The sequence below is a fragment of the Neoarius graeffei genome, chromosome 13, assembly GCF_027579695.1.
Source record: "Neoarius graeffei isolate fNeoGra1 chromosome 13, fNeoGra1.pri, whole genome shotgun sequence".
In the NCBI taxonomy this organism is placed as follows: Eukaryota; Metazoa; Chordata; class Actinopteri; order Siluriformes; family Ariidae; genus Neoarius; species Neoarius graeffei.
In genome coordinates this window covers 65,206,934-65,216,893 of record NC_083581.1, presented here as the reverse complement: position 1 = coordinate 65,216,893, position 9,960 = coordinate 65,206,934, and the positions used below count along the sequence as shown (strand labels likewise).

General features: G+C 40.3%; 1 protein-coding gene across 1 annotated transcript; it reads left to right on the top strand.

The window, feature by feature from the left end:
- Nucleotides 1-260: 260 nt before the first annotated feature.
- micos10 (mitochondrial contact site and cristae organizing system subunit 10) lies at nt 261-9,423 on the top strand. Its single transcript, XM_060936978.1, has 4 exons — nt 261-408; nt 2,669-2,716; nt 2,813-2,922; nt 9,204-9,423. Exons 1-4 carry the CDS (start codon nt 345-347, stop codon nt 9,210-9,212), a joined length of 231 nt encoding a protein of 76 aa, XP_060792961.1. The 5' UTR covers nt 261-344; the 3' UTR covers nt 9,213-9,423.
- The last annotated feature ends 537 nt before the right edge of the window (nt 9,424-9,960 follow it).

The following is a 9,960-nucleotide window of genomic DNA, read 5'->3' as shown; positions in this document are numbered from 1 at the left end:
TTGACCGTAGGTGTGAATGTGAGTGTGAATGGTTGTCTGTGTCTATGTGTCAGCCCTGTGATGACCTGGCGACTTGTCCAGGGTGTACCCCGCCTTTCGCCCGTAGTCAGCTGGGATAGGCTCCAGCTTGCCTGTGACCCTGTAGAACAGGATAAAGCGGCTAGAGATAATGAGATGAGATGAGATGAGATATTATATTATAAGCGCCTTTCCCTTGCCTGCCCAGCAGGTGGCAGTAGTGTTGTACTGTATACGTGACCTCGCACTCAGAAGAAAAAATGACAGCTTAGCCTTCTGATTCAAAAGACTGTTTGACCTCAGTTGCTAATATTATCAAATTCAGTATGTCTGAGAAGGAACTGGGGCAGAAATGGGACCGCTGCCTTGCAGACTGCGCTGTTAAAGTTGGTAAGCGTGTCATATAATCATTATAAACCAGCTTTCATTAGTTAAAGATAGTTAGCTGCAGTCAGGCTGATGCTAGCTGCTTAGCTGAGGTGTGAAGCTTCTCTGCTGTGGGACTCGATTCATGTGTGTGAGGACGGAAAGTGTTTAAAATCAAGGTGACATTTCATGTGTTCACTGTAGTGACTCTGTGGTCTGTTTTGGTTGTGAATATACTGTAATTATTTTCGCTATCTAGTCACTACTAATAAACAGTCCCACTGTGACAAACAAATACCCTTTTCGAGTTATATGAGACTATTTTAAATAAAGTGTCTGTTTTGCATGTAAACCATACTTGGCAACTTTTCAAAATTCTCCTGAGGGAGAAAAAGTGCCTGAATGACATTTTCAATTGGACGATGTGTGGTTGAAATGATTGATTTAAAAACAGTGGATCCCAATTAATTGCAAGCCATTTGAAATTTATACAATTAAAGAGTTTTTGAATAGTTGATATTGTTCTGTCAATTACTCTAGGTTATGGGATTCATGTATCAGGCATGAGAGAGCTCAGAGTGAAAAACCTGAAATAATACTCTTCTAGAATTTTAATAATGAAAGAGAAGTCTTAAATCAGATTTTCTCATCTCATTATCTCTAGCCGCTTTATCCTGTTCTACAGGGTCGCAGGCAAGCCGGAGCCTATCCCAGCTGACTACGGGCGAAAGGCGGGGTACACCCCGGACAAGTCGCCAGGTCATCACAGGGCTGACACATAGACACAGACAACCATTCACACTCACATTCACACCTACGCTCAATTTAGAGTCACCAGTTAACCTAACCTGCATGTCTTTGGACTGTGGGGGAAACCGGAGCACCCGGAGGAAACCCACGCGGACACGGGGAGAACATGCAAACTCCGCACAGAAAGGCCCTCGCTGGCCACGGGGCTCGAACCCGGACCTTCTTGCTGTGAGGCGACAGCGCTAACCACTACACCACCGTGCCACCGCCGCCGCCCATATCATATATCATATATATATATATATATATATATATATATATATATATATATTTTAAATAAATACTACCATGGGCGGTGTAGTGGTTAGCACTGTCGCCTCACAGCAAGAAGGTTCTGGGTTTGAACCCAGTAGCCAACGAGGGCCTTTCTGTGTGGAGTTTGCATGTTCTCCCCGTGTCTGCGTGGGTTTCCTCCGGGTGCTCCGGTTTCCCTCACAGTCCAAAGACATGCGGTTAGGTTAATACCGGACGGCCTTGGGCTGAGGTGCCCTTGAGCGAGGCACCTTACTCCCAACTGCTCCCCGGGCGCTGTTAGCATGGCTGCCCACTGCTCTGGGTATGTGTGTGTGCTCATTGCTCACGTGTGGGTTCACTGCTTCAGATGGGTTAAATGCAGAGAGGAAGTTTCACAAGTGTGTGATGAATAAAGTTGTGCTTTCTTTTCTTTCTTTACCATACTATCAAAATATACTCCACAAAGAAATTCGCTCGAATGCAAAACTTTAGTCCTACCAAAATACACTCACTAGTAATCTTTCACAATCACTTTCCAGATAATTCACTTGTAAACTTTTTCACTTAAAACTTAAATTCAAAATAGCACTAAGACACGACCACACTATTCAAATACACTCACCAAACAAATTCTCTGTCATGCAAAATTTCACTAAACACTTTAGAAGTTGTACAGTTTGTTTCTGAAACGGTATGGAAGACTAGTTTAATTTCACACTCAAATGTCCATTATATTCTGATTTAAGGTATCTCTACCTTAAAATGTGTAACTGGCTGGTCGAACATTTGCTTATCCATGGAAATTCGTTCTCCCATGCAACCTGGTATTGGGTTTAGTGGCCATGATGAATGACTGCTTGTAAAAAATGTCGGACAGCCTGGGCGAATCCTACATTATGGAATTGACTGTCGTTCTGTTTGTTGATTGGTTAAAAATCAGTTGACGTCAGCAGTGTTTCTCATACGATTCTGATTGGACATAATCGGGAGTATTTTTAATTTGGCGGTAGGGATTTCCCAAAACTGGGAGATTATCCAGTTTTTAACAAATACAATCGGGAGGCAGGAGACGGAGGCTAAAATCGGGAGCCTCCCGCCGAAATCGGGAGGGTTGGCAAGTATGGTAAACCTGTGTGTGTGATTTTTATATATATATATATATATATATATATATATATATATATATATATATATATATATATAATATAACACTTTTTTTTTTTTCCCCCCTTCCCTGCAGGTGCTGGTATTGGTTTAGGTATCGTCTTCTCTGTGGTCTTCTTCAAACGTGAGTGTTTGTTTCTGTGTGATAATTATTAATTAACCTGTGTTAGTTATAGTAGTAATGATGATCACTGTGACAGCATGTGAACTGTGATTACAGGTAGGACAATGCCAATCGCATTTGGCACCGGAGTAGGACTGGGCATGGCTTATTCCAACTGCCAGAATGACCTGAGGTCTCAATATCTCCTACACAGCAGTGTTACTAAGGTCAGTATGTCACCAGAGGATAGTGGTGGTGATGATGAGAGAAGTTCCATCTCATCCGTTATCCGTAGCCGCTTTAGCCTGTTCTACAGGGTCACAGGCAAGCTGGAGCCTATCCCAGCTGACTACGGGCGAGAGGCGGGGTCATCACAGGGCTGACGCAGAGACACAAACAACCATTCACACCTACGGTCGATTTAGAGCCACCAATTAGCCTAACCTGCATAACTGTGGGGGGGAACCGGAGCACCTGGAGGAAACCCACACGGAGATCATACAAACTCCACACAGAAAGGCTCTCGTCGGCCACAGGGCTCGAACCCAGGACCTTCTTGCTGTGAGGCGACAGTGCTAACCACTACGCCGCCAATGAGAGAAGTTATTTTAGCTAAATCAGACCCAAAAAGGCTCTAGATGTCACCTCATGACATTGCAGCAAATTTGCATAGTCATTGTGTCATCATTTACAAATGATATCATGTATTACCGTACATGGAGTAGGAAGAATAAAATCACATTTTATGAGAATTAAACAGTATTGTATTGTTTAATATCAGCACCGCTGTGATTCGGTGTAGGGCGAGTCAAGCCATGGAGGTATTTCTACTCGCCTGTCACTTAAAGGAGTGCTGTATTGGTTTGGAGTTTTCTTTATACTCTCCTTGTCTTTAGTTTTTCCTATCAAAGCTCAGCTCTTGTGCTGTACCAACTGTCTGACTCATGATTATGTTCTTCTTTCAGTTTGACCTCAGGTGACTAAAGACTAATGAAGCCTCAGTCAGTTTGCGTTCACACATATAATACCATTTGCCGTGTGAAATCAAGACTTTTTTCTTGATTTCTGTTTGGTCCAAATTTTAAAAGATCCTTAAAATGAATAAATAGTAGTAGTAGTAGTAAGGCAAGGCAAGTTTATTTATATAGCACATTTCATACACAGTGGCAGTTCAATGTGCTTTACAGAAGTAAAAGCAAAACAGTAGAAAATAAAATTACGTAAAATAAATGGGGAAGAAGAGAGAAAAAAATAATTAAACAATAGTAGAAATAAAATGAAGTAAAAGTTCAGTTAAAAAAAAACCCAGCAGAATAAAATAGAATAAAAGTTAAGTAAAGTTTAAAACATGCAGAGACTGTAAAAGTTAAGAAAGTTTAAAACGTAAAAATGACAATATTAATCAGTTAGCAGAAAGCATCTGAGAACAGCTTGGTCTTTAGTCTAGATTTGAAGCTGCCAACAGCAGGAGCATTTTTGATGTCCTCTGGCAGTTGGTTCCATAGCTGTACTGCATAGTAGCTAAAAGCTGCTTCACCACACTTTGTTTTAGCAACAGGTTTTAATAGTAAATTTTTCTGCTGCGATCTGGTAGATCTGATTGGGTTAGGCCGCCGCAACATATCAGAGAGGTAATTGGGCCCTGTACCATTTAGAGATTTGTACACCAGCAGCAATACCGTACTTTAAAGTCAATCCTGTAGCTTACTGGAAGCCAGTGAAGGGACCTTAGAATTGGAGTAATGTGCTCTGTTCTTTTTGTTCGTGTGAGAACCCTAGCCGCTGCATTTTGAATCACCTGAAGTCGTTTGATGGTCTTTTTTTTTGGCAGGCCTGTGAAAAGGCCATTGCAGTAATCAACCCTACTAGAGATGAAGGCATGTATCAGTTTTTCCAGATCATTTTTTGACATAAGTCCTCTTAGTTTGGAAATGTTTTTTAGGTGATAAAATGCCGATTTAGTGATTGCTTTCATGTGACTGTCAAAGTTTAGCTCGCTGTCAATTAAAACACCAAGATTTTTAACCATATATTTTGTTTTAATCCCCTTTGTGTCAAGAATAGTGGTAATCCTGAGTCTTTCATCTTTTTTCTCAAATAGAATTACTTCTGTTTTATCTGTGTTCAGCTGAAGAAAATTTTGTGACATTCGGTTGTTGATTTGGTCGATACACTGGTAGAGACGTTCAAGGGGGGCATAATCATTAGGTGATAGAGCAAAATAAATTTGGGTGTCGTCTGCATAGCAGTGATACAAAATTGAGTTGTTCTTGATAATTTGTCCAAGTGGGAGCATATAAAGGTTGAATACCGTATTTTTCGGACTATAAGTCGCACTTTTTTTCATGGTTCGGCTGGCCATGCGACTTATACTCCGGTGCGACGTATATATGTTTTGTTTTTTTTTTCACCGCGGAATAACTGGAGCTGATGCTGAGTCTGACGACAGCCACGCAGAAGAAGAGGAAACGGCGCTTCATCTGCCGCTGGAGTTGGCAGAGTTGTTCAGAAGCGACACCGAGGATGAGGAATTCAATGGATTTGCTGATTTGGAGTGAAATCATCAGCTTGATAAACTTGATTGACCTGTGTTTTATTATTAATGATAGGCCTATAGTTATTTAAATAAGTTATGTAGTGATTTTAGGCAGTGCTTAATTTGTGAAGTGGGAGGTCCCAGAACGCAGGAGGTGGGTGGGTCCGGCGACTCAAAAAAAAAAAAAAGGCGGGGGATGGTTTACTATAACTTTACGCACATGCGCTTATTGTGTGTGTAAAATAATAATAATAATAATAATAGACATTATGATCTTAGAAAACGCTTTAGTGACAAACAGTTACAGACAGTAATATTTCGTGATTAATATAAAATATTAATTTTTATTAGTCTATATATTAAATTATATATTACATTTATCTTCTAAAATAACAGACTGTACTCATCACAACCGGTTTATTTCACCATTGGAGATCAGATCACACAAGACATGAGTTAAATGACTCATTTTAAGGATTTAAGTAGGGGATTTAAAAGCGGTTGTTGTTTTTTTTTTTTCCACTAGACGGTTGTTTTTACTACCGTACCTGTCTTTGGAGATGATATACCTATAGCCTACTTGACCTCTGATTTGATGAAATAAAATTCGACAAAAATGAAGAATGACACTCCTCGATGATGACTACAGCTTTAATAACACAGATGAAAGAGCCATGGGGCGATAATAAGCCCTACCGGTAAAAATATTCTAAAAGCAAACTGATTAATGCATCAGTAATAGGCTACTAATATTAGTTATAATAATAATATAGGCTGTTAGTAATAACGATAGTGATAGTATTAAAGATAGTAGTAGATATTTAAAATAATCAGACTAGGCTACTTACAGGGTAAAGGGCGCGTTATCACTGCTCAGCTGGTCGTTTTTTAAAGAAACAATGCAGTCGCGCAGTAACCACGTGCTGCTTATCAGATAGAATCACAGATTCTATGGATAGAATAACCCTTCAAAAAAGTGCGACTTATAGTCCAGTGCGACGTATATATGTTTTTTTCGTCTTCATAATGCATTTTTTGGCTGATGCGACTTAAACTCCGGAGCGACGTATAGTCCGGAAAATACGGTAGTAATGGTCCAAGGATCGACCCCTGGGGGACACCACAGGTCAAGGACATTGATGTTGAGGTACAATTTCCCATGGTAACAAAGAAGCTTCTATCTTTTAAGTATGATTTTAACCAATTGATAACTTTACCAGTCAACCCAACCCAGTGTTCAAGTCGATATAGCAGTATGTTGTGATCAACAGTATCAAAAGCTGCACTGAGGTCCAGTAACACCAGAACCGATGTTTTGCCTGCATCAGTATTAAGACGTATGTCATTTATAACTTTAATCAGCGCTGTTTCAGTGCTGTGATTGGCACGAAATCCTGACTGAAAGTTATCAAAACAGCTAGTAGTAGTAATAAGAGCCTTAATTTTGGAGTCTTAAACTGTCCAGTTTGGGTGAGCCTGTTCTTAAGATTTCGCTTCAGATCTCTGTTCTTGGTTGACAGGAGCGTAACCCGTTGTGGGATTCTGCTGTTGTAGTCTATCCACCTCAAGGTTCAGCATCTTTTGCATTCTGAGATGCTTTTCTGTTCACCGTGGTTGCAAAAAGTGATGATTAGCTCAAACAGCCGACAAGCTTATGGCATCATGTGTTGTCTGTCCGACGCTATCTACATTTCACGAAAATCGCTTCTTCTCTCTCAATTCTTCACTGATTTTTATTCTTTTTGGCAGGAAGGTACAGTAGGTCTGCCTGGAGTGCATATGGCTTCTACCCAAATTTGCGTAATTGCAATTAATAACTAGAAAAGCACTCGGAGAGCGCAGACCTCCGCCAAGAATCCTTTAAAAAAATCCGGGATCCAGACGGTGATCCGGATCACTGCCAAAATTTAATGGATTGTTACTTGTGCCCAGTCACACCTCTGGAAAAATTTCAGAGCAATCCGTTCACTACTTTTTCCGTAATGTTGCTAACAGACAAACCAACAAACAAACCAACGCTACCGAAAACATAACCTCCTTGGGAGAGGTAATGACGATATGGAGCAATTAAGCCCTAATGAGCAGTTTCCGCACAAATTGCTGCTTCTCCCTCAATTCTTCACTGATTTTGATTCTTTCTGGCATGAAGGTAGGGGTACCTAGGGTGCATATAAGTTCTACCCAATTATTCTTAATGAAGTTATTGGACTAATTAAGCCTTTATGAGCAGTTCAACAAAAATCACTTCTCGGTCAATTCCTCGCTGTTTTGGATCCTTTCTGGCAAATAGGTCGGTATTCCTAGGGTGGATATAGCTTGTGTGTGTGTGTGTATATATATATATATATATATATATATATATATATATATATATAGCGTGCAACATTTATTGCGCAAGGTGGCCCACTTTAGATCGCTCCTTCTGGACTAGACTGGGCCGGAGTGAGTTATGCCGTCATTGACGGTCTCGTTTGAGTTACCCATCAGCTCAAACCTGCTGGGCCATTCTTCTCTGACCTCTCTCATCAACAAGCTGGTTCCACCCATGGGACTGCTACTCACTGGATGTTTTGTGTTTCTTGCACCATTCTGTAAAAACTGCTGCGTGCGAAAGTCCAGAGATCAGCCATTTCTGAAATACTCAACCAAGCCTATTTGGCACCAACAGCCATCCCATGGTGAAAGACAAAGATCACACTTTTTTTTCCCCATTCCAATGTCTGATGTGAACGCTAACTGAAGCTCCTGACCTGTATCTGCATGATTGTGCTGATGCAACATAATTGTCTGATTGGATAATTGCATGAATGTTCAGGAGCACATTATTAATTAATTACTGAGTGTAGACCCTGGACAGGAATACAGTGAAGCTGTGATTTACTGTTGACTGATTTACAACATTTCTGGACATGGCTCGGAGAGGTGAATTAGAGGTCTGCATGGGACAGAATTTTCAGTCCCGCTCCTGCAAAGAATTATGATTTTCAGTCTCGCTCCCGCCCGCAAATCCCGCATGATGCAGACATTCGCGTTATTTCTCACGAAAGTTCTTGTCATTGGCTTGGGGAATTAAACATGCTGAGCTTAGCTGAGCTCTCCACTGACCGATCCTTCACCTAGCGCACGTAGCGAGGGTGCGCGTTGCCAGGCGGCATGCGCAGCTGAGGCTTTACAGAGATGCTCAGAACCTTTTGGCACTTATCACAACAAGCAAAGGGCAGCTGATTTCCCTCTGCGTCGTACACGAGTGAGAATGACTTCCAAATGTCTGATTTCAGGACTCTTGACTTTTTAACGGTAAATGTACCTCTTTTTAAAGCAGCACTTACTTCTGAAGCACTGTGAGCTTCACTAGAGGAGCTCTGCTCTTCTGCCATGATCGGAGATCTCAAACACGGAAGAGCGGAAAGGAATTGGAAACGTACGTGAGATTAGACCACATCCGCAAATTTAGGCATCTTAAAATGTTTTTATTAATGCCAAATAAAATATCCAGCACAAATTGTATATGATAGACATAAATTAATAATTTATAAATTTTATTTTAAACACGTTTTTAGTTAGCGGGACTGCAGCTTATCACCTCTCGCGCCCGCAATGAGCTTTCAAAATTTGTCCCGTGCCGCACTGCTTTGCGTCGGGTCCCGCGGGACTCCCGCGGGAGTGCAGGGCTCCGAGGTGAATCAAATGAATGAAACCTTTCATGATTCAAATAATTTAAATTGGTAGTCTGGAAGCATAGATTCAATACAGTGAGTCATGTTGTGCAGACCGAGTGACCTGATATTTTTATATTTATTTTTGAATAAACACAACGCTGTAATTTTGCCCCATTTGGGAGCACAACGCTGAAGCAGTCTTGCATAAGACCTGTTATTTCAGTGTGTTCATTATCCATGTGTTTTGACAGGATAACGTAGGCTTATATGATTTTATTATAACGACCGACCATTTTGTTCTGTTTTGTTGCAGGAGCAGTAGCACCAGACCAGTGCAGGATTTCATCTGTTTTGTTGAGACACAACTGACAAATGTCTTTCTGCAGATTTCTCCTCACCATCCAACAACTCTGTGCCTGAACCGCGCAGTCTGTCTTCATTTAATCATGTTATTATGATATCGGTGGAAAATGTAGATTTGGGAATGAATATGCCATGAAGGTCGTGCATTTATAAAACACTGTTTTATGAAATGATCTCTGTGTCCTCTTTAATATATTTGAAAACTTTTAAATCGTCTTGAATAATTTTTTTTTTTGGAATGGTTATAAGTATTCAGCTGTTTCTGGTCTCTATATTAAAGTGTTAACCTGTGAAGCTCCTCTTTATTATAACACACCAATTATGTTGCATGTAATTGCACATTTAATTTGGATTCATTAGACAGAATTTTCTGATTACATCAAACTAAAACTAATTACTAGTTTAAAAAAAATAGTATAATAGAACATGGTGGTTTTTTTTTTGGGGGGGGGGGGGGGGTTGTTAACAGCCAAAAGGATTTTTTTTTCTACAAAATTTGATCTTTGCATGCCTTAGGGTCTAATTACAGTGTCTTGCAGTCTTGCAAAAGTATTCTTCCTCCTTGGTGTTTGTCCTGTTTTTTTGCATTACAAGCTAGAATTAAAATGGATTGGTGGATGGTTAGCACAACTTGATTTACACATCATGCCTACCACTTTTTAAAGGTGCAATTTTTTTTTTTTTTTATTTAATTATTGTTTGTCTCA